The sequence below is a fragment of the Callithrix jacchus genome, chromosome 18, assembly GCF_049354715.1.
Source record: "Callithrix jacchus isolate 240 chromosome 18, calJac240_pri, whole genome shotgun sequence".
NCBI classification, from domain to species: domain Eukaryota; kingdom Metazoa; phylum Chordata; class Mammalia; order Primates; family Cebidae; genus Callithrix; species Callithrix jacchus.
The window spans coordinates 22,006,611-22,030,426 of record NC_133519.1 but is presented as its reverse complement, the minus strand read 5'-3'; the positions used below and the strand labels follow the sequence as shown (position 1 = coordinate 22,030,426).

Sequence of the window (23,816 nt, the reverse complement as noted above, 5' to 3'; positions counted from 1 at the left end):
GGAGGAGGAAGGCATGAATCAGCAGGGGACAGAGTATTTTTACAGCAGTGAAACTATTCTGTACGAAACTATAATGGTGGATACATGTCATTACACATTTGTCCAAACCCACAAAATGTACAACACCAAGAATGAACCCTCATGTCAAATGAGTGATAATGATGTGTCAATTCAGGTTCATCAGTTGTAACCAATGTGCCACTCTGGTGTGGAATGTTTAATGTGGGGGACATTGTGCATGTGCAGGGGCAGGAATATATGGGATCTCTGTGTTTCCACTCAATTTTGCTAAAACTACTCTAAAAATAATGTTTACCACTTTTAAAAAAAAATAGAAAAATCACATCATTTAGTTAAAAATATGTTTAAATAAATTAATATAAACTTCAAAATAAGTAAGTAAAATAAAAATAATAGGCAAACTCAGTATAAAACTATAGGTCAGAGAGCTGCCCCGCAAACTGAGGTGTGGGAAAACCAGGAGACTGATCTACACAGACCCCAGACCCATGGCTGGTTCCCTTCATGCTAGTGGCTCAAATATCAGACTCTAGAGCTGACCTACCAGGCAAAACAGATACACCACATCTCACCCCAGAGATTTGAAAGGACCATGTGTGGGTCGGCATCTCTCCTGAGTCACACAGGATGAATCACTCTCTGTAACAAACACCCTGGTTTACTGGCCTTTTCCGCCACACCAAAGTCACGTGAAAACTGCCTTCAGGAATCAGGGTTAAGTTCCTAATTAACACAATGGTGTAATCCTTGGGGCTCAGCTCAGCCCTGACTCCAGGGCTATTCCAAATCCCATAATCTACCCTACTCCCCCATATCACCTCCTGGATTAAAAATTTTAAAGTTCTCAGCAAGAAGGGTGGTCAATGCTTACCATTTTCAGGCAGAGAAGAAAACAGGCCAGTATACTGGCAGCTCAGCAGCAGAACTACCAATTTTTAGAGTGTGCTAACATTGTCCAGGTAGAATTAGGGGGAGGTAGAAGCAGAAAGGCAGACAGTCAAATGAGGCAGATTCCACCTAGGCATTTATCCAATTAATTTGAAAGCTTATGTGCACATAAAAGTCTGTATATGAATCGCTATAGCAGCTTTATTCATAATCATCAGAATCTGGAAATAAGATGTCCGTAAATAGGTAAATGAATAAACTTTGGTACATCCATATTATGGAATATTGCTCAGCAATAAAAAATGAGCTATTATGCCACAAAAAGACATGAATGAATCTTAAGTACATATTGCCACGTGAATGAATCCAGTCTGAAAAGCCTACATTTTCTGTGATTCTAATTACATGGCATTCTAGAAAAAGCAAAAGTATAGAGGCAGTAAATAGACTAGTGGTTGCTAGGGGCTTGGGAATAGGATTTGGGAATTAAACAGATGAAGCACAGTGGACTATTTAGGGCACTGAGATTATTCTGTACAATGCTATAATGTAAGTATAGGGCATTAAGCCTTTGTCAAAAACCCATAGAACTTTATAGCACAAGAGTAAACTTAAATGAACGCAATTTTTTTTTTAAAAAAGTCATTGAGTAGGAGGGCAAGGATCCCAGGATGTAATGTAAAATGTGACCCCCAAAAATCCAAATGTATTACAAATGTATGAAATAACCTCACTGAAGGAAGAAAGTAAGGTGCTAACAGTAGTAACTTTAGAAATCGGTGGTTATGTTTGCCACAAACTAATGGCAAAAAGAACTATACATCAGTACTATACTATAGCTGAAAAGTTGTTTCCAGTGGGGGTATGGATTAACGATTCTGATACTACTGTATGCGTACACTGGAAGTGAACAATTCAGCAAATGGGTGGTGGGAGAGGGGTTTCTAACTGCTTCTGGGGGATGTTACAGATAAGCAAGGGAGGAAGCTAGAATGATTTATGTAATATGGATCGGAATTGGAGACATCAGTACAAACTTATGTTTAGCTTAATATAGATAGCTATAGAAATATTCAAGGGTATTTGTATACTTAAGAGGTAGCATACACACATATTTCTTTGCTCTATCAGCCAAGAGAGCCCAGATGCAAAAACATTCCAGCAGCAACTAACTGATTGCCTCCACCCCCACACCTCCAATCCTGCTGTCTACCACCATGCCTTCAACAAAAGGAGTCAGGGCTCTTTGCAGAAATGCTGGATTCAGGAAATACACCAGATGAGCCTGGAGTACTGGGTTGCACTGGAAAGTTAAAACATGCTTAAAACAACCAACAATGATGGGGCAAAGGGATACAAGAGCCAAATCAAAAACAATTTGAGCAATGAAATGAAGAAGTACTTATAATACAAGGTATAGCTGGGCGCAGTGGCTCACGCCTGTAATCCCAGCACTTTGGGAGGCCAAGGCAGGTGGATCACAATGTCAGGAGTTCGAGACCAGCCTGGCCAACATGGTGAAACTCTGCCTCTACTAAAAATAGAAAATTAGCAGGGCATGGTGGTGCATGCCTGTAATCCCAGCTATTCAGGAAGCTGAGGCAGGAGAATCACTTGAACCTGGGAGGCAGAGGTTGCAGTGAACTGAGATCGTGCCACTGCACTCCAGCCTGGGCAATAGAGTGAGCCTCCATCTCAAAAGAAAAAAAATACAAGGTATAAAACAAATATTCATGACTCTTAACTGATAAAAATAAATAAATGATTGAATAAAGCAATAAATGGGAGATGACATACAAATCTATGCAGTAGAATTCCAAATACTTGACAGAGACACTCTGCCCTGAAGGAGGTAGAGTATAACTTTCCACTCTGTAAGTGCAGACCATGCATAAGGACTTTTTTCCGAAAAACACTGCATGGAAAGAAAACAGTAACTTTGCAAATACCATCTCAAGCCAGGTGATCAAAGTTAACATCAACAGTGATAAGTCATATTGAGAGTATGTACCCTTGAAATTAGATGATTAGAATGGCATCTTACCCTCTGTCTTCCTCCCAAAAACATACTAATCATGAGGAAAACATCAAATTCCAGTTAAAGGAGATTCTATAAAATAGGCCTGACCAGTAATCCTCAAAATTGTCAAGATCACCAAAAATCTGAAATACAGTCTCAGCCCAGAGGACACTAAGGAGACATAAGAACTAAATGTGGTCCCAGACAAGATCCTGGAACAAAAAATGAACACTAAGGGAAAACTAAGGAAATATGGAAAAGTATGGATTTTGGTTAAAAAGAATATATCAATATTAGTTCATTAATTCTAACAACTATACCATACTAACATTAGATGCTGATAATAGGGGAAGTTCGGTATTGGGTATATAAGAACTCTCTCTACTATCTTTGCAATAATTCTGTAAATCTAAAACTGTTTTATAATAGAAAGTTTATTTTACAAAAAGAAAAAAGGGTGGGGGCCAGGCGTGGTGGCTCACACCTATATTTCCAGCACTTTGGGAGGCTGAGGCAGGCAGATCACTTGAGGTCAGGACCAGCCTGGGCAACCTGGTAAAACTCCATCTCTACCAAAAATATTAGATGGGTGCAAAAGTAATTATATTTTTTGTCATTATTTTCAAAGGTAAAAATGCTGTAACTTTTGCACCAACCTCTACAAAGAAATTAGCTGGGCATGGTAGCACCCACCTATGGTCCTAGCTACTGAGGGGGCTGAGTGGGAGGATCACTTGAGCCTGGGAGGCAGAGGTTCGAACAAGCCAAGACTACACCACTACACTTCAGCCTGGGTGATAGAGTGAGACCCCATCCCCCTAAAAAAGAGGGAGAGAGAGAGAGAGACTCCTACTGAGCAAGGGTGAACTTATGTTTAGTTAAAAATAACACCCAACTGGCAGGCAGAGAAGTTAGTTGCCTGAATAGCAGAATCTCAAGGCTCAGTCTCAACAACAGCACAGTTATTTAAATGATTCCTTCCATTGGTTAATCTATGCAAAACCTTGAGATGAAAAAAATAAAATAAAAACCTTCCTCATCTGACAGAAGGGAAAGGACATACATATACCAAAGAGTTGGCTGGGTCACAGAAAATAGTGATATATGCCAATAATCTCAAAAGGCCACCTGCTGACATTCCACTTAAACCATCTGCCTCATCAAGATTATTCCTGCAGGCCACTAGTTTGCAATGTTAAGTAATTTAGCAACACAGAGTCATGGCCACCTAGAGGATTTCAATAGCAAAGCCATCATGTGGACTTGGGCGCACCTACTCACAGGCCTACACCCCCTACTCCAGACCGGGATAGCCATTCTTCTGTGTCAGGGAATGATATGCATATAGAAAAGTCTCTGTGACTGCCATTTCTCAAAATTCAAACAAAGCCAAGATGCTCATGATATACGTTTCTACTACTACAGATATGCTGAGACACACAAAATGTGAAAATTTAAGATGTGTTCTTCTCCAGTATAGGCTCCCCAAGTTTCCTCTTCAGTTGGAGGAAACTGGGTTCATCTGAACTTAGACTTCTGGTTTGCTTTACACATAGCTCTTGCTAGTGATGGGTAAAAGATAGTGGGTAGGCTAAGTAAGGCCTGGAGAAGTTTCTCCCACCAAGCATGTCAGCATCTTCCCATGTAATACCTTCAAGCATCTCACTGGCTGAAGCCCCTACCTTGGGGCTACTGAGTGGGTTTCTTGGGAATGACACCTTTCCATTTAAAGGGTTAAAGAGGCTTAAGGAGGAAATATAGGGCCTGAAAAGGGTGGTATGGGAGAATATCCTCGGCTTTTCTTCATTGCACAGGGAGATTCCACGAAAGGGGAAAGGCTGGCACAGCTGGTTGTTCTATGGCCACGAGGAGAAGCATGACAAGAGAGAAGATAGGCCACTAGATGGAAATAACTCTCAGAAGAAGAGTGGAGGCCCAAACTGGGGAGTTAGGTGAGAGGAGATGAGTTCAGAGAGAGAGGCTGGAGAGCCTGATGAAAGACCTCAACAAAGGGGGAGGACCTAAGAGCTTACTTACAGGATCCTTAGTCCCAGAAGCTTCTGAGTTCAGGGGTAGGGATGGCTGAGACAAAGATTAGAGAATGCAACTTCTGCAGGAGTGAAGACCGGTACAGAAGCAAAGTGCAGGAAGAAGTCAGCCGCTGAGGCAAGAGATGGCTGAGACCTGGACCAAAGCAGAAGCAGTTGAAAGAGGGAGACACACGGTCTAGGAGATGCAGGCAGAATACAAGACTATAATGAGCAGTCCCACAACACCAGGGTTACATGACCCTTTCCAATAACAGCAAGGGGACAGACAGTCATGTGTCATTCCTTATAAAGCAGAAAAATAAAGCAGAAAGAACAAGGGACCTGAATTCTATCCAGAACTGCTGTCCTGTGGGATCCAGAACAAGCCACAGCCTTTCCATGCTTCAGGTTCCTTCCCAGAAAAGGAGCATGACAATCCTGATCTCTGCACCCTCCTGCTCCATCCCTTTTGGTTAAAGCCTTGAGTCACACGTGGAGTATTTGCAGCGACAATGCTGAGTGTGCTGGGATGAGCTCCACCCCTGTATCTGTCTGTTTCTTCTCTTCCTTGGTTTCTTAGCCCTTTTCCTTTCTTTTCTTCTCCTACCTGCCCATTCTAATTTCCTTCTCTTCTTCCCTCGCCTCATTTTTAAATTAACCTGTTCCTCCTCACCTGTATCTCTTGATTTTAATAAAACTTTTCTTATAAACATGTATTAAGCAAGTATCTAATGAAAGAAGCCATGTAACTTACTGGTTCAGGACCTGGATTCAGAAGCCAGAAGGCCCAGGTGAACCCCCGCTCTGCTGCTTCCTACCTGGGTAGTCTTAGGCAAGTTACTCAGCTTAGATCCCAATTATCTCATCTGTAAAATGGGGCCAATAACAGCACCTCCCTCCAAGGGCTTTTGTGAGAATCAGCCAAGATGATTACATGTGTAGTGCTTAGAATAGAACTGGCATGTAGCGAGCACTCAGGAATGTCAATTATTACTACCCCACACACTAAGCTCTATGCCTTCAGGGGACACAGGTGACCAACACAGGGTCACCGACTCTTAGGTAGTGACTCTGTTAAATAAGAATAAACAACAATCATAAAAAGAATTATAACACAAAATGAGCTAAAGTACTTGAAGAGAAATACAGAGAGGGTGTCTGACTTCAAAGGGCGTGCTATGGGTGAGAAGAATCAGGAAAGATTTCATAGCAAAGGTTTTCATTTGAAATGGGCTTTGAAGAACAGAGACCAGACAGTCAGGAAAGGGAGGGAGGAAATTCCAGAGAAAGTGAAAAACATAAAGACAGAATGGCCAAGTGAATGGGATGACTTTTAAGAAATTCAGTGGGGCCAGAGAACTGGGTTTCTATATGGCAATGATAGAAAATGAGTTAGACAGTCACAGTGAAGCGAGACTGGGAGGCCTCCACCTGCCTGCCGTGGACTCCATATTTCATTCACAGGCAATGGGAAGCCACCAAAAATTTTAAAGTAGAGATATGATAGACCTTATGCTTTAGGAGCTGGCATGCTGGGTAGACAAGAGGAGCCCTCCAGCTCTACCAATGTACAATCTCCTCTGCGAGGACAGATGTACTCATGCCACACACATACAGTAGTCCTGCATGCACACTGAGGAGAAACTCCTCTCCAGAGATGAGGGCACTGGATTCGTAAAGGAGCTGTGTAAGTGCCCAGCCATGCAATTAAATGCAGGGGTGTGGGGGAATGGATTTCTTAAGTGCAAATCATAAATCAATATGGTCTCTTTCAATAAACAATTCAGCTACTGACTCCTCATCAGTCCCCTAGCAGGGTGCAGTTGTTAAATTTAAAGGCAGCCAAACTCTTACTTAAATTAAGTGTCATCCCTACTAAATGAAGACCAGATGTGCAAGCCAACAAAGAAATCTAATCAAGTTGGAAGAAAGGATTTCTGTAAAAGAGAAAATCAGGGGAAGAAATGGGATTGGTCCGAAAACAGCAGGTGCTAAGGAGAAAAGTCAAGCCAGGGCTCCAGATCAAATAGGGTCATTTGGCAAGGAAGGGTAGAGAGCTGCCCCAAAGCCCATGTACTGCTAGAAAAACTGCTATTCTCAAAGTGCTGATGTTCAGTCAAATGGAAGCAGCATCTGGTATCCTGCTAGGCAGTTAGAATCCCATCAATCTTTCAGAAATCCCCACCAAGGGAGCAAGACATTTTATTTTAACCTCAAAATCCAATGCTTAGAAGATTGCCCATCATGGCTCCCCAGGAGGGACAGAATCTTTGGATGTACTTCTCATGGGAGGCAGAACCAACCCCGTGCAAACCTGGCCTGGTTTAGGCATTCAGGCCTGAACCAAGCCAGACTTCACTTCAATCCCTTGCTGCCTCAGCCCCTTAAGCCTCTTGTTCAACAAGGAGCAGTGACTTACTACAACATTGAAAGAACTTCATGGAGGCTTAAAGCCTGACTTCTATGTACCATCTTTACCAGTACCTCATATTAGTCTTTCAAAGGAGAAAGAAAGGGAGAAAAAGAAAGAGGAAGGGAAGGAGGAAGAAAGAAAGAGAGCAAGAGAGGGAGAGGAAGACAAGGGGAGAAGGAAAGAGAAACAACCCCCTGCCCACAAGCCTCAGCACAGTGACAGCTTGTGCATCAATTGCACATGGATTTCTAGGTCTTTGCCCTTCCAGTGAACAGGCAACCTCTGTCAAGGACCCTACTGCCATATTCTCCCTCTGAGCAGCCTGATTGTGTTTATCAGCTGTTTCCACAACTGTAGTAGCTGATGTCACAAAGCCTGGCTGAGGACTGAAGAGAAACAGGTTGGTTTGGAAGTTCGTATCTGAGCAGATTGGCTCAACCAGAAGTCCAGAAAAGTGTGGATGGCATGGGACCAGCTTCAACAGGATGGCACTAACACAGACTACTGCGGTCTCTGCACAGAGAGGCCTGAAGGAGAGATCACAGCTGCACTCTGCAGGTAACACCCCATGTCCAATGAGCAGAGAATCCCAAAGGAGGTGATTTAGTGATGATCTCTATCAGCCCTAGAGAGGCAGCATCATGGTCAGAAGACTTAGTTTTGGAGCCTGAATCCTGGCCATTCATTGCCTGTGTGACCATGTTACTGAACCTCCTCTCCATAAAGTAATTATGAGGATTCAGTGAGTTGCCACAGGCAAAATGCTTAGAACAGCACCTGTTATATAACAACTAACATCAATATAGACTTGCTATTTTCACTGGCATTTTTTTTTTTTTGACTAGCTGCTTAAATTCTGATGCGTCTCACATTGAGTTATTAGTGTCACCTAAAAGAAATAACACCAGTTCCTCACTATTTTTTTCCATGAAATGGCTTTTAGGTTCATACCTTTGAAAAACTGGGGAGACAGCAAGTCAAATTTTAAAATATTAGCAAGTAATATACGCTCAGAGCAATTCAAACTGTCTCTTTTCACGGTTCTCCTGGGTCAGGATAAACAAAGACCCACTTGGGTCCACAAGTCACAAAATGAAGCGGCAGGGGATGGGATGATTGTCAATAGCACACAATGTGAATGACGATTATGTCTCAGAGACTCAGTAGAGACCCTTCTGAAAGACCCCCTGAGATAGCAGGACTGCCCCAAGAGGGGCCTGAGCCTGATGGAGGGAAAGGAAAGGGGCAAGTGACCTCCAAAGGGAAATGGGCTGCACAGGCATCTCCCTCAGCCCCACAACAACCCTGGAGCCAGGGCCAGGCGATGATGTTGATCAAGTCCTGACCAAGCAGGGAGTCAAACTTGGCCCAGAGCCCAGCTCTGCCCATCGTGGCCTCTAGAGGGGAGGACCCTGCCTTGTCCTGGGCTCAGGCAGCTGAGGAGAGAGGCTGAGTAAAAAGGAAAAGATCACGAATGACTGTTTTCTGTAGGAGAAAGCCTGGGTGTACACTCCACCTATTTAACAAGCCCTCAGGCGATGAGACGATTAACAGCTGCAAAGAATGCCGAATCCTCTCAGGATGGTTAGTGGTTAAGGAGACAGGTAAATTGCTAACATCAAATTAACAAGGGTGATTCCAACTGGTTAGAAAGCAGGGTGAGCTTATTGTGGAGGAGCAATTTGTCATTACCACCACCAGCCTTCATGCGGTTAAATGACTCTCCAGGGAGGCAGAGACTTAATGCAGCAGGAGAGAGTATGGAACAGCAGCTGCCCCGTTATTTTTTACATTCATTAAATGTCAAAGGGCTGGGTGCTGAACAGAATACCCAGAGGCAGCAGGGCTCTGCTTGGCCGCTTCCAACCTGGACCTGATGGATACACCAGATTCAGCCAAGGGGCACCACCAGGAGAGGAGCTTCCATCCAGCAAGGGTCCCTGACTAAAAGGGCTTGAGAGGCCAATTCTCGCTGCCTTCCAGGTCTAGCCACCATGCAATAGGGATGTAGAGAGAAGGTACAGGTGTCCACCAGGTATTTACTATGTGCCAGGCACGGTGCTAAGGACCTAATACCCATTATTGCATTTACTTCTAACAGGATTGACACTGTCCATTTTACAAAAGAATTAGCAGTTGAGTAATTCACCCCTTTGCTGTCAAGATGAATGTCAGAGTCCTTGCCCTCAAAAAGACAAATACACTGTGATGAATGTGGAAATGAAGGTCTCTCTAGAGTATAATGGTAACACAAAAGCAGAGAAAACTACTCTGAAGGCCTCAGAAAAAGCTTCTAGATGGGATGAAAGCTCAAACAGGCTCTGGAGGATAATCAGAAGTTGGACTGAGGTTTGAAGAGACAGACTTCAGCTGCACTGGGAGGGGAGTGCTTTCCAGACAGAAGGAAGGCGGGCATAGAGGTGGCTCCAACAGGACATAAGCAGGGCATAAGGCGCAGTGGACCTGTAATATGCTGCTGTGGTCTCAGGTGCCAGGCAGAATGCCATGCGCCTTGCTCTGAGTTCAGACTCCAGCCTAGAATCACCACATGGTTTTAAGGCAGGACAATGCCTACAGAATCCCCCTTACACAGATGAGCCAGGCAGCAGTGTCGAGGATGGTGGGAGGGCACTGCCAAAGGCACAGTGTCAGTCTGGAGGGCGCTGCAGCTGTCTGTGAAACAGGACAGTCTGGGGCTGCACTGGCAGGAAGGAATAGGGAGAGACATAAGTGAGAAATATTTAGGAGGCAAATCTGTAAGGGTGACCTATGCCAGGGCTAGTGACAGAAAAGAAAGGTGACCCTGAGGTTTCCAGCATACATTCTTGAGTGGCCAAGATGTCTTTCCTTAAGATAAGGAAACATGAAAAACAAATGCATGTTTGTTTGTTTTCTCAAGGCAAAGAGGAGAGACTGCAGAAATCACTTCAGTTTTTTGACATATTGAATTTAAGGTGCCTTTGGGATATCCAAATGGGGGTGTCACACAGAATATACAAGTTTCAACCTCCAAAAAGAGGTTTATAAAATCAAATAATGGCCTTATTTACATCTAGTGCCGTACACTGCCTGGCAGCATTCCCAGACTGGAGAAAGGCATAATCAGGGACACAGACTATGCTGCCTGGACTGATGTTTGGTAAAGCAGAGGCTGTCGGCATGTTCTTATAGGATCTCTGAGCCAGATATAAGCAGACTGGAGTCTTACCTTGGTTCCATTCCACAACCATACCATGTTCAAGCTCAGGAGTGAATCCTAGATTCCCCACTTACCACTTCTGTGAGCTATGGCAAGTTATTTGGTACCTCAGTTTCCTCATATGGACAATGGGATGATGATTACACCTACACCACACAGAGCTGTTACAGGTTCAAATAACAAATCTTGTTAAGTGCTTTGCACAGGGCTCTACACAGTAACAGTACACAGTGCAGTTTGCACTCAACTCCGGTTAATACTGATAAGAACGACACTGTAATTAGTTTGAGGGGGTCATTTTCTTTCTGTGACCCTTATCTGTAAAATAAGGATAATGTCTGCTTTTTATGGGATTACTGAAGACTAACATTACATGACAGAGGATGTGAAAATTCACTTAAACAACTAGAAAGTGCTTCATAAGTAAGAAATCAGGGCCTTTCATCAGGGATCGTAAGTAAGAAATCAGGGCCTTTCAGAGGTTTGCCCTCCCAGCCGCTCAGGTCTTCAATGTGTGCTGCCACGGCTTTCTGTCCTTGTCCTATAGTATGCTGCTCTTGGCTCCAAGAGGAAACGTGACACACACTGGAGCCTGTGTAATATGGTGAGTACAAAAAGTTACAGAAGAGAATACTATTCAGCCATAAAAAGGAATACACTTTCGATACATGCCACAGTGTGGATGTATCTTAAAAACATTATGCTTAGTGAAATAAGCCAGACACACAAGGACAAATATAAAATATTTCACTTATATGAGGTATCTAGGCTAGGCAGATTCATAGAGATGGAAGATGGAACAGTGGTTACCAGGGACTAGGGGAAACCAGAGCTACTGTTTAATGGGTTCAGCGTTCATATTAGAAGGATGAAAAAGATTAGGGTATAGATAGTGGCGATGGATACAAAGTATGGTGAATGTATTTAATGCCACCGAGTTGTACACTTACAAGTGATTAACATGATAAATATGTTGTGTGTGTGCGTATACATATGCATGCCATAGAAGTCATAAAAACAAAAAGTAGATGTTCGATGCAACCTGTTGCCAACACCAAGAACATGAACCAAGAGGTCCCTAAAGGCTGGCTAGTGTAGCAGCAAAAAGTGACAGTCTGCATATCATCCTATTACAATGGATAGACATTGTTGGCTTCAGAGGACTCCCAAAATTAGATGGGTCAGTGCAAGAAATGGTGGACCGAGCTGGGCAATATCAAATCCTCCCATGGAAACTGCTCAATGACTGTAATAAAGCAAGGCACCTTATTTAAAAGCTAGCATGTGTTTCACTTTGATAACAACTCCCAGTTCTTACTAACTCTTCTCTGCTGACAGATAATGCATTCAGCAGTTCTGCCCCAGTTTAAAATTCATTTCCAAATCACTTCACCTCAAGAGCAGAACCAAACTCCTCCTACTGAGTGACTTTTCAGTCTGGTGCAGATTCAGGAAAAGATAAATATATTTTCCATTATGTATTCAGTAGGTACTTAGCAAACCAGATTCTCTTGAAGTGTGAGTCCTGAGAATAAAATCCTAGAAATAATCTATCACTCCCTCAGGCTCACAAGTCTCCATTCACACTAGCCTTCTTGCTATTTCTCGAACCTGCAAAGTCCATTCCTGCCCCCAGGGCATTGGCACTTGCTGACCTCTGTCTGGAACACTTCCTCCAGATACCCTCATGGCTCACTCCCTCTCTCCATTCACATCTCTAGAGACTCAAACGTCATCAGAGCCCAGAAGCCTTCCGAAACAGTCTGTGTAAAAGAGCACCCACCCCTATAAACTCCACACAGACAGGGACTTTGTTTTGTAGACTGTTGTATCCCCAACGCCTAAAACAGTATTGGCTCAAAAAGGGACATCCATTTATTTTTTCAAATGAGTGGGGAAAAAATTAGGTCCTGCTGTCTGGGCACTGCTCTTTATATTGATTAGAATACCTTGTCCCATAAGAAAGCACTGAATTGTTTCCTTTGGCTGAGAAGAAGACAGTTCAAACCATTCCATCACACACTGCTCAATCCCTATCAAGTGTTTTCTAAAATTTAATAAAGTCTGGGCCCCTTTTAAAGAAAAAAAAATTGGCAAACACCTAGTGTTTGAATGAATAAATAATATGTGGTATAGCCACGCTATGGAATGTTATTCAGTAATAAAAGGAAATGAAGTACTGATACATGCCCCAATATGGATTAACCTTGAAAACATTATGCTAAATGAAAGAAGTCAAATACCAAAGGCCACATATTATATGATGCCATTTAAAATGTCCAAAATAGGCAAATCCATAGAGAAAGAAAGTAGATTACTAGTTGTCTGGGGCTAGAGGTGTTGGGGAATGGGGATGATGGATTAGAGGTACAGAGATTCTTTTTGGAGTGCTGGAAATGTTTTAAAATTGATTGTGGTGATGGTTATACAACGTTAAGAATATACTAAATCTCGCTGAATTGTATTTTTAAATGGATGAATCATATGGTATGCGAATTACACCTCAAAAAGCTGTTACCCAAAGAAGCATTGCAAATAATGTTTGTTACATCATTTAAATATGTAAAGCATAAAACTAGATATAAATTACAGGGTTTACACAAATTTACAAATTTAACACAAATTAGGTTACCAATACATTAAAATTAAGAATGTTAGAATCAGAGAATGCTTTGCCCTTGTAACTGAAATGATATCACTGTTCACAACAGGAATATACAGTGACTACCTGACCCAAATTTTCTTTGGTTAGCAGAGGAATATGCAGGGTGATACTCAGAAGTTAGACAGCCAGGATGGCACAGTCCCAACAAATCAGAAAAGACACTGAAAGTTATCAGAACAAACACTATCCATCAGCAACTCCAGAGTCTGCCTGAGGACTTATGGCTACATATCAGCCCCACCTTCAATACCGTGCCTCAGGCACTAACCCCATTTTTCTGCCACTTTCCTCTCTCTGTTCCAACGACTGCAAAATCTTGATTCATAACTCATGATTGTGCAAAGTGCAGTCATGTGTCCTTTACCTTATTAGAATTCATTATATATATATTAAAATTTTCTGTTCTTTTTCTTCAGGGTATAACCCTTACAGAAGAAATATCTGATGGCAACACAAGTAGAAACAAGTAGACAAACACAACTGTGAATGATAAACCCAAATGACAGCGCTCAGGCAGACAATGGCCCCTCCAACAGTCCAGAACAGGCTTATTTTATCTTGTTGTCATTAGGATCAAATAAAAAACAAAATTGTTAAATTCTAATGGATGACTCTTACAGGTAAATTCTTTTTTTTTTTTTGAGACAGAGTTTCGCTCTTGTTACCCAGGCTGGAGTGCAATGGCGTGATCTCGGCTCACCACAACCTCCGCCTCCTGGGTTCAGGCAATTCTCCTGCCTCAGCCTCCTGAGTAGCTGGGATTACAGGCATGCACCACCGTGCCCAGCTACTTTTTTGTATTTTTAGTAGAGACGGGGTTTCACCATATTGACCAGGGTGGCCTCGATCTCTTGACCTCATGATCTACCCGCCTCAGACTCCCAAAGTGCTGGGGTTACAGGGGTGAGCCACCGCACCCAGGAAATTCTTATGGATAACTCTTGAAAATACATTCCTAAATTCCAAGAGAGCCACAGAACCCATTCTGAGAAACACTGATCTACTGACTGTTAAAAATAATAATTGCCCTAAAAGCAATCGAATTCATGTTTTCAATAATAGCGGCTAGCTTGGCAGCCAACCTGTATTGTTTTCTGACCCCAAAGCCCTGCTCTGATATACAATAATTAGAAAGAAATAACCAGCCTGGGCAACATAGGGAGACCCCGTCTCTACAAATAAATTTTAAAATTAGCCAGGTGTGGTGGCACATGCCTGTATCCCCAGCTACTAGGGAGGTTGAGGCAGGAGGATCACCTGAGCCTGGGAGGTTGAGGCTGTACTGATTTATGATCATGCCACCATACTCCAACATGGGTGACAGAGCAAGACCCTGTCTCAGAAAAAAAAAAAAGAAAGGAGGCAAAGAACTGTTATTTATGGTTCACAATTCACATGCTAGGCACTTGACTCAGTATTCTGCATGCATTCATGTATAAATCTAAAATACATGTGCCAAGAAGATATTATCCCAATTTTCCTGATGATTAAAGAATAATTGATAAAGAAATGTGTTCAGAAGGAACAGGATTTGAATTTAGTTCTTCCTGATCCCAGTACTAGAGCACCTCAGTAGTAAGTGGAATCTCTCTAATCCCTACTATGAGCCTAACACTTTCATCCCATTATGGTAGACAGAATCAAAGCCCCCAAAGAGGTCCATGATCTAATCCCCCAAACCTATGAATGTGTTACCCTGCATGACAAAGGGGACTTTGCAGGTGTGACCAACTTAAAGACCTTGAGAAGGAAAGATTATCCTGGATTACTGGGGAAGAGAGAATGAGGAGGGCCCAGTCTAATCATGAGGGACCTCACAAGCAAAGGCGATGGAGGTGCAGGAAAGTCAGAGTCAGGGAAAGAGACATGAAGACAGAAAGCAGGGGCCATAATTCAGGGACATAATTGCCAGCACAAAGGATGGAAAGAGACCATGAGCCAAGGCATCCAGGGAGCCTCTGGAAGCTGGAAAAGCTAAGGAACAGATCCTCTGCTATAGCCTCCAGAAGGAACGCAGCCCTGCCAACTCCTTGATTTTAGCCCCATTTTGGACTCTGAGCTCCAGAACTATAAGATAAGTTTGTGTTAAGCCACTAAATTTGTAGTATTAAAAAATATGTTACAGCAACATAGGAAATTAATAGGGCCATGCTAACACAGTGAGAGAGAGGTTTGTGTTATAACTTCAGCTGTTCAAGGTAGACGTTCCAACTCTGAACTTTGGATGAAAAGAAGAACAAAGACAAAGGAGTGAATGATGCTGAGGGGAGCTACTTTGGGAGAAAGTTATACAAAGGGATAAAGTGAGTCCTGGACAAAGCCTCCCAGAGGAGGTAAAATATGGATTTCATGGCCAAATGCATGAGACCACGTGCAGAACCATACTGCTGGTGGGTAAGGAAACACAAGTGCAGAGAGGGGCATTCACAACTCCAGTTGCTGCCTCGGTAAAGCTGCCCATCCACCAGTCCCTGAATGTTCTCCTAAGAGCATTTCAGTTATATTCTCCCAAGAGAGTGTCCAAGCCATTTTATATTTTTCTGTTTTTTTGTTTGTTTGTTTTTCTTGAGAGAATTTCTGGAAGAGGTGGCAATTCTGGAAGAGGGCTACAGGGAGAGGAGGGCTTGGCCATTTTCAGAACTGAACCCGCACATTCTGTTCAAGGTCAAGACCAACACCACTCCAGAGCACCACACTTGAGAAACCAAGTCACTGTTAAATAGAAAACTCTGACCCCACACTGGACCATTTGAAAGACCATTTGCAGTGGGGCCAAGATTTTGCCCAGCCCACAGCCAGAGGAGCCACCACAGGAGACTAGACATCCCTGAGTGTCATCTGGCTTCAGCACATATCCCTCCCAGGTTTGATCTGCACTGGTCTCCAAGAGGCTGCACCACATTTCGACTGCAGGGATCTATCCCCCTGGTTTAAGGGCCAGAGATTGGGTCCTCAGCCACCAAACAGGCCAGCACCCAAAGCCCCCCTGTTCCCACAGCAACAGTGGGTTCCAAAGGTGAAGGGGTCGGGGGCCACCCAGTAACATGCTGGAGCCAGGCACTGCAGTGCTACTCTCTCCACACCAGCATCCTTGGCAAAGCTATAGAACCTGTCAAGTCTCACTTCAGTGCAGCCATCTTCCTTCCAGAACCCCCTCAGTGGAGCCTCCCCAGATTTCATGGCTTTATGCTCAGGTGGTTATTAAGTAAGATTAATTTTCTCAGTCACTCAACAAATGTTTACTGAGCACAGATGGGCACCCTGCCAAACACTGGGAATACAGTTGCTCTGAGTGCTACAAAAGAGAGGGGTGTGGTGCCACAGAACATGAGAGGACAAGATGACCTATGTAGGAAAGACCTCCCCAAGGAAGGGATATTTGCACTGAAACCTGAAAAAAAGACTCTAGCTATGAAAAGAGGCTAGATGAGGCAGCTCAATATCTCTCAGGGTATTTATCTGCACTTATGAAATGCTTTGAAACCCAAAGGAAGGTATAAAAGTGATACCAATGAATACAAATAGCACTTTGTGGTTTATAAAACATTTTTCCACGCCTCATCCCAGATTCAACAACAGTACTAGAGAAGCAGAACAAGAAGTGTCATGCTCTGCCTTTCATAAATGAGGAAACTGAGATTAACAGCAGTTACATGCCTCGCCAAGGTTATCTATTAAGTCAAGAAGAAGACTCAAGTCCAGCCCTCATTATTCCTCATGGAGAGCTTTTTTCGCTACATAGTGCTGCCTTCCAAGAAAATCTAAAAGGTGAAATGACAGACTGGTGTTCATATTTACTAATGCAAATCATACCAAACATCTGGCTGCTGGACTCACCTATTCACTCACAGTCAGTTGGACAATGCAATGCCAGCAACCAGGTTTCAGCATTACCGGCCACCCTGCACCTTCAACCGGCAACCTCCAAGCAAGCAGCACCAGTGTCAGACCAATCCCCAGCTCAAGAAGAGCTTCCCTGAACTTTGTGAATTGTTCTAAGGTATATAGCTGAAAGAAAAAAACATATTTTTCAATTTAAAAAGGAGCTAATTCCCTCTTCTCTCACTTTCCTCTTCCTTTTCCAGCTGACAACTTCTTAGACCTTTGGATCCTTGGTAAATAAAGAGCAGGACAACCATTCGGGGGAGTGTCCCTTAAGCTTCCTTCTTGTCTGGGTCATTGTAGAGATCAGAGAGTAAAATATGGATAAATCCAATACCAAGGAGTTGGCATAGAGCAGGGAAAGTACCAGATCTGGAATCAAAGGCCTGCCGTTTGGTCTTGGTTCTAACGCTTAGCTTCTACTCTCTGGTAAACAATAAATAAGGAAGATGTGATGTTAACGCAAAATGATAGTCATTATGGAAAACAGTATGGAGGTTCTTCAAAAAGTTAAAAACAGGACTATCATATCCAGCAATCACATTTCTGGGTATATATATCCCAAAAATTTCTAGGCAAGATCTCAAAAACATCTTTATATACCTATGTTCATTGCAGCACAATTCACAACAGCCAAGAGGTAGAAGCAACCCAAACGTTCATAGGTAAGTGAATGGATTTTTTTAATGTGGTATATACGCACAACAGAATATCATGGAACCTTAAAAATGAAGGAAATCCTGTCACATGCTACAACATGGATAATCCTTGATGACATTATGCTAAATGAAATAAACCAGTCAAAAAAGACAAACACTCTATGATTTTTATACATATGAAGTAGTCAAAATCACAGAAACAGGGAGTAGAAAGGTGGTTGCCAAGCACTGGCAAGAGGGGGAGGGGGAATTATGTTTAATGGGTATAGAGGGTCAATTTTGCAAGATGAAAAGGTTCTAGAGATCTGTGACACAACAGTGTGAATATACTTAACACTGTTGAACTTCACTCTTAAAAATAGTTAAATTTAATGTTTAACAACCACAAAGTACTGAAAGCATATTAAAAAGGTAAAAAAAGCATAATACCCTCAAGACAGATAATATAAATTCAGAAAGGACATCAAGAAGGTGAGAGACCAAGTGAGAAATGGAGAGAGGGAAGAGGAAAAGCACCAGTGAAATCAACAAAGTCCACATATTTAGCTCAGAGTCCACACTGGGGTAAGGAATAAAAATATACACACCAGCTAGAGAATGAATGCAGACACCTCAGGCAGATCCCTTCACTCTGAATACTTCTCTCTCTGGGAAACAGATCATCTTCACTGCCCATCAACTGTCCCACTGGTGTTCCAGACAGGATCAGGGAGGTCAACATCTCACACACGTGAGGCCCTGTGATCCTTATCATAACTGCTGTTTTCCAAGGTCTACTCACTGCTCCAGCCAAGCTGTGAGACCTGTGTCTTCTGAACCCATCAGAGCACCCAGCAACCAAAACCCTGCCTAATGTTAGCCTGGCACCGTTCTAAATAAAAGGACAAAGTCAAGAATAGTCCTTTACACAGAAATCCCATGCCCTAGTTCTTGACAGCTGTAATTACAGCCAACACAGCTTTTAAAAGGCAAAGAAGAAAAGAAAATAGCAGCCTGGACCTAGCAGTGAATTGAGGGGTTTAGGGTAAAACACATACCACAGCACTTGCTATTAATGGTGGCCAGTCTAAACAAGAGACTGGACAGCCAGACCAAACAGCTTTCTGGCCAATTAATTGCTCCCTCTAATTTAATGAGCTGCTCATTAAGCACTGGAAGCAGCCCACAGGAAGGGAGCTGCAGGAAGAGGCACATGGACCATAAGGGCTGGCAGATGATGAGGGAAAAGGAGACTGGGGTCGCATTCCAACCCCAGATGCCTCTACAGCCCACGACCAGCCAGCCCCATCCCGTGCCTCAGCCTTCCCTTGCTTTCAGGTGATGTTTTCCTCTACCTCTATTTGTTCCACAAAGTTGTGTTTCTGCCACTGGCTCTCTTACTAGGGAGGTTCCATGTCCCAGTGCTTTGTTTCCTCAGATGGGATAATGACTCATAGTAGGGTCACAAAAAGCCTTCAGCAGGGTTACAAATGGGACAGCCCAGTCCTGGATATGAATCCTGACTCTTCCTACTAACAGCAACTTGAATTATTCAATCTGCCCAAGGTTCTATTTCCTCATCTATAAAATGTAATAATAATATCCTCATCTAGAGTAGTTGTAAATAGTAAATAAAATATTATTTCAATACTAAAAAGCCTAACACAGCACCTGACACATAAGTAGCTATTCCCAGTAGTAGCTACTATTAACAAAGATATCACTTTCATAATGATAGTGATATTAGTGACAATATATTCCCTGTCTCTTAGTCAAAAGTGAATAAAAAAATGACTTTTTTTGGTTGAAACCCAAGGACAGACCAGGTACAGGTCCAACCCTTCTTATCACAACAGGAAACACAACTGTGGGGAAAGTAGCAGCCCATCCTAACAACTGTAGCACCACCAGATGTTCCCAGCAGAGGCCTCTGTGCTATCTGAGCTAACACCTTCTAGGATAAGGGGAGGCCTGGAAATACTTGAAAGTTGCAGGTTCTCATGAGACTGAGTGAGGAAATGAATTCAGGCCACATGCCTGCCCCTTCCTAGACTTGCAGGACTCCTCACTATACCCCTCTGAGCCTCAGTTTAATCTAGAAAATGAGGGTAACTAGTCCCCCACTTCACAGCTTGCTGTGAACGCTGAATGAAACAACTCAAGTGAAAGTGCTTTGAAGCTACTTCTGTGTCCATGAAAAATAGTACTGATATATTTAATAGCAGTTTCAATAAACTTAACAATAAAAAATGCTGAGATACTGGGAAGATCAAGGCAATGAACAGATTATCATATGGCTGATGAACAGCCCAGAGAAACAGCCCCAAGCATGCAATTTTCTGCCCAGTGTTGCTGTCATTAAATTGAAGTTTCTGTTCACCAGATGAAGGATTGGCTGAAAGCAAAACTAACAAAGCAAAAATGAAGCCACGGCATCATCACTTACATGTTTTCCATTTAGGCGAGTAGATTATTCTACAGAACAATTAGTCTAAAGAACAAACCAGGCTGCATCCAGGGATGACCAATCATGTCATCTCTAATGCCAAGTCTCTCTTAAAAAAAAGAAAATTAAAATCCATTTTACCAATCCCAAACCTACCTTTGAAATGCACAAGTATAAGGTAATGTATTCTGTTCCAGTGCAGAGCATATGGACAAATTCCTTCACAGGGATCAGAAAATAATTAAATTCTTGTTAAGTCTCAGCTCCATGTACCACAGAGTCAGAAGCAACAAGTTCATAGACTAAACCATGTACACCAACAATAATGTACACTGAACTGTCTGAAAGTACACTCCCAGAGCCTAAAGCAACCAACCAATAAAACTGTGTTAAAATCTCACATTTACTCTTAAAAATCCAAGTAAATCTTATATTCTATGCCACAATAAATTACCTTTTTAAAGAATGTTTTGAGTCAATTATCAGCTAATTACTAAACCTTTTCCCTAAAATCTTTGAATAAAAAAGAGGTATCAGTCCCTGGCCAGTCACCACACATCATCAAGGGTAACATGTATCTCAGTTTGAAGAGCTACAGGTCACAAGACAGGGAAGATGGTACCACTCAGACATCACATCCATTTTAACATTGGCCTTTCATCAAGATCAAACTTTAATTCAGACCAGCTTCCTAGAGGGTACAAAGAGGAGAAGTCTGGGTTTGCAAGGGGTGTAGCCCATCATTTTGGTCCCTCCAGCCCTACCTATAAGAGCCAGCAGCTAAGGCACTTGACTCCTAGCTCCACACAAGCCACCTCTGGCCACTCACCCGTATCCGGCGCATGGCAGCCACGATCTCCACCCTGCTGTTGGGCCTCGGCACGTCCAGGCTTCCTACGTACTGTGGGGGAGAAGCAAACACTCATTGAGAGGAGGGGTAGCAAGTGTCCCTAATCCCAGAAAGTTCCAAAGGGTGAAGGACCAGCTCTTCTGCCCATTTTACAGTTGAAGAAATTAAGAGTCAGAAAGCTGTTTTGTTTTGAGTCTCTTTCTAACTTTATAAAAAGCAACTTAATCAGAAATCAACTGCTTCCTTCTTCATCTTACTCTTAACCAGAGATCCAGCAGAGCACTGTATCTAACCAAGCAGCCTTCCAAGTCAGAAAGCCTTGTGTGTGAACACTCTCCCACCACTATTTTTACGTCAAGGCAAGTCACTTTTTTGGTCTCAATTTCCTCAACTGTAAAATTGGATCTCAGAAAAGATCAAACAGAATAAAATGTCCTACACAAAAGTGATTGGCAAGTATTAGAGCACTCAAAAAAAATGAATATATACCTTTTTTAACTAGTGGAACCGCACTGATTTAGCCCTAGATGTTAGATATCTGACACATTTGATTAAGTTCCCAACTGGAGGAAAGAAATTGACTAATTTTGTTTTTTTTTTAATTTTTTTGAGACAGAGTCTTGCTCTGTTGCCCAGGCTGGAATGCAGCGGTGCGATCTCGGCTCATGGCACTCATGGGTTCAGCAATTCACCTGCCTTAGCCTCCTTAGCAGCTGGGACTACAGGCGTGTACCAACATGCCCAGCTAATTTTTTTTGTATATTTAGTAAAGATGCTAAAGATGGGTTTCATTATATTGGCTAGGCTGGTCTCAAACTCCCAAATTCGTGATCCACCCCGCCTCGGCCTCCCAAAGTGCTGGGATTACAGGCTTGAGCCACTGCACCTGGTCTTAAAATTTTTTATTATAAGTTATTTTAAAATCAATTTGAATATGAAGATGAATGCTTAATATGAGTACTTTTTTACTGTAAGCTATTCAAATAATGCAGACATATGCAGCACAAAAGAATATAGTGCCCACTGTAACAGTTGATGTACATCTCTCTTTGTGTACTGATGGATATATATTCACAGACAGGGGGAATTTGTTTTATGTAAAGGTTCATATTACATTGTTCTGCATCTTGGTTTTTTGATATAAATACAACTACGGCATCTCTCTGTGCCAATGAATACAGGATTATTACATTACACATAATGGACATGCTCACTGATGGACGTGATATGTCACTATTTCAAATTATGCTTTTCATGTATTCAAGTTTGAGCCCATCCCAGTTGCTCTTTAGGTTGGATTCCTACAAGTGAGATTGCTGCATCAAAAGTATACTCTTGGCTGGACATCATGGCTCATGCCTGTAATTCCAGATCTTTGGGAGGCTGAGGCAGGCAGATCACTTGAGGTCAGGAGTTTGAGACTAGCCTGGCCAACATGATAAAACTCCATCTCTATAAACACAAAAATTAGCTAGGCGTGGTGGCATGTGCCTGTAATTCCAGCTACTTAGGACGCTGAGGCACAAGAATTGCTTGAAACCAGGAGGTGGAGGTTGCACTGAGCTGAGATCATGCCACAGCACTCCAGCCCAGGTGACGGAGTGAGACTCTGTTTCAAAAAATAAAAATCAAAAAAGTATAATCTCTAGGTAATATTCCTTATAAGAATGAAAGAAGAAAAGAGGACAACCCAACATCGATTCATTGATTAAGCATCTACGACATGAATTCCTTCATATATCATCCCATTGCACACTGACCCATTGGGATTTGCCTCTACTTATTTACATAAATTACATAAAACAGCCCAAGGGATATACCAGAAATTTAGAGCCTAGAATAACTTAAATGTCTACCCAGGCAAGGATTCCATTACTGAATGAAGATAAGATTAGGACAGTCATCTGTGCGGGAAAGGAATGTCCTGTAGTAACGGGAAAAGCAAGTTTTTCCCGAAATTTGGAGCTGAGGCCTGACCCCAGTGAGTAGGGTTTCAAAAACTAAATACTGCAAAGGGATTTCCCCTAGTATTGATCAACAGTTTGTGCTAATACACTGAAGAGCACAACTGGCAAGCAGTGAGCACATTGCAGTTTGGCCCCCAGGACACAGCCCACCATGGCCAATGGGGGGCAACATAGCTACTGAAGAACCTTATAACTCGCTAAGGTAAACAAAACCACTTAGATCAAATAGTGTGATCAGATTTAACTGTGGTTGCATTTTTCCCCTGTGCTCTGCTGGTGCCATGCAGTCTGTCAACAAGTCAGTGACCCACAGCTAAGGATGACGTGAGGCCCAGATTCGTGATTGCCCAACTTCACAGTCCCTCTGACTGGGGGCAGTTCCCATGCCCCCTCTCCTCGATGCTGCACAGCTGATGGCTCCTGCCCTGAACGCCATGTAGTCAGGAACACACAGGCCTTGAGGGGCTCATGTTCCCTCAGCCATCACATGAGAGCTGGGGCCACAGGTCTGAGCAAGGTCACCCATCACAAGGAGCCTGGGGGACTGTGCGGTCCTCCCACTGAATCCCTGCAAATCAGGAAAGGGGCGGCTGCCCAGTGAACCCACCATTGGGCCTGAACACAAATACCCAGATGGGACCCATCCCCACCCTGTTACCCTGACTCTGACCCATTGCTCCCTCCTCAGGAAGAGGCACTGGGAGACTGAGAAAGCCAAAGGAAACATGGGGCACAGGGAGGACAGAGGCAATGCAGGTGGAGAGAAGAGGCAGCTTCATAGTTTTGGACAAGGCTTC

The 23,816-nt window shown here is 42.9% G+C and overlaps 1 protein-coding gene across 17 annotated transcripts in view; it reads right to left on the bottom strand.

Annotated features, from left to right (window-relative positions):
• Nucleotides 1–23,816, bottom strand: part of NOS1AP (nitric oxide synthase 1 adaptor protein) — a 298,625-nt gene that overhangs the window by 192,122 nt on the left and 82,687 nt on the right. For 14 of the 17 annotated variants that reach the window (XM_078356150.1, XM_078356154.1, XM_078356151.1 and 11 more), the window contains one exon: nucleotides 21,032–21,103. The exons of the other annotated variants lie outside the window; for them this stretch is intronic. Coding sequence is in view for 7 of the 14 variants with exons in the window: in XM_035279293.3 (XP_035135184.2) it covers nucleotides 21,032–21,103 (72 nt within the window). In the remaining 7 variants the exon portion in view is untranslated. The remainder of the gene's footprint in view (nucleotides 1–21,031; nucleotides 21,104–23,816) is intronic. 17 annotated transcript variants of the gene reach the window in all.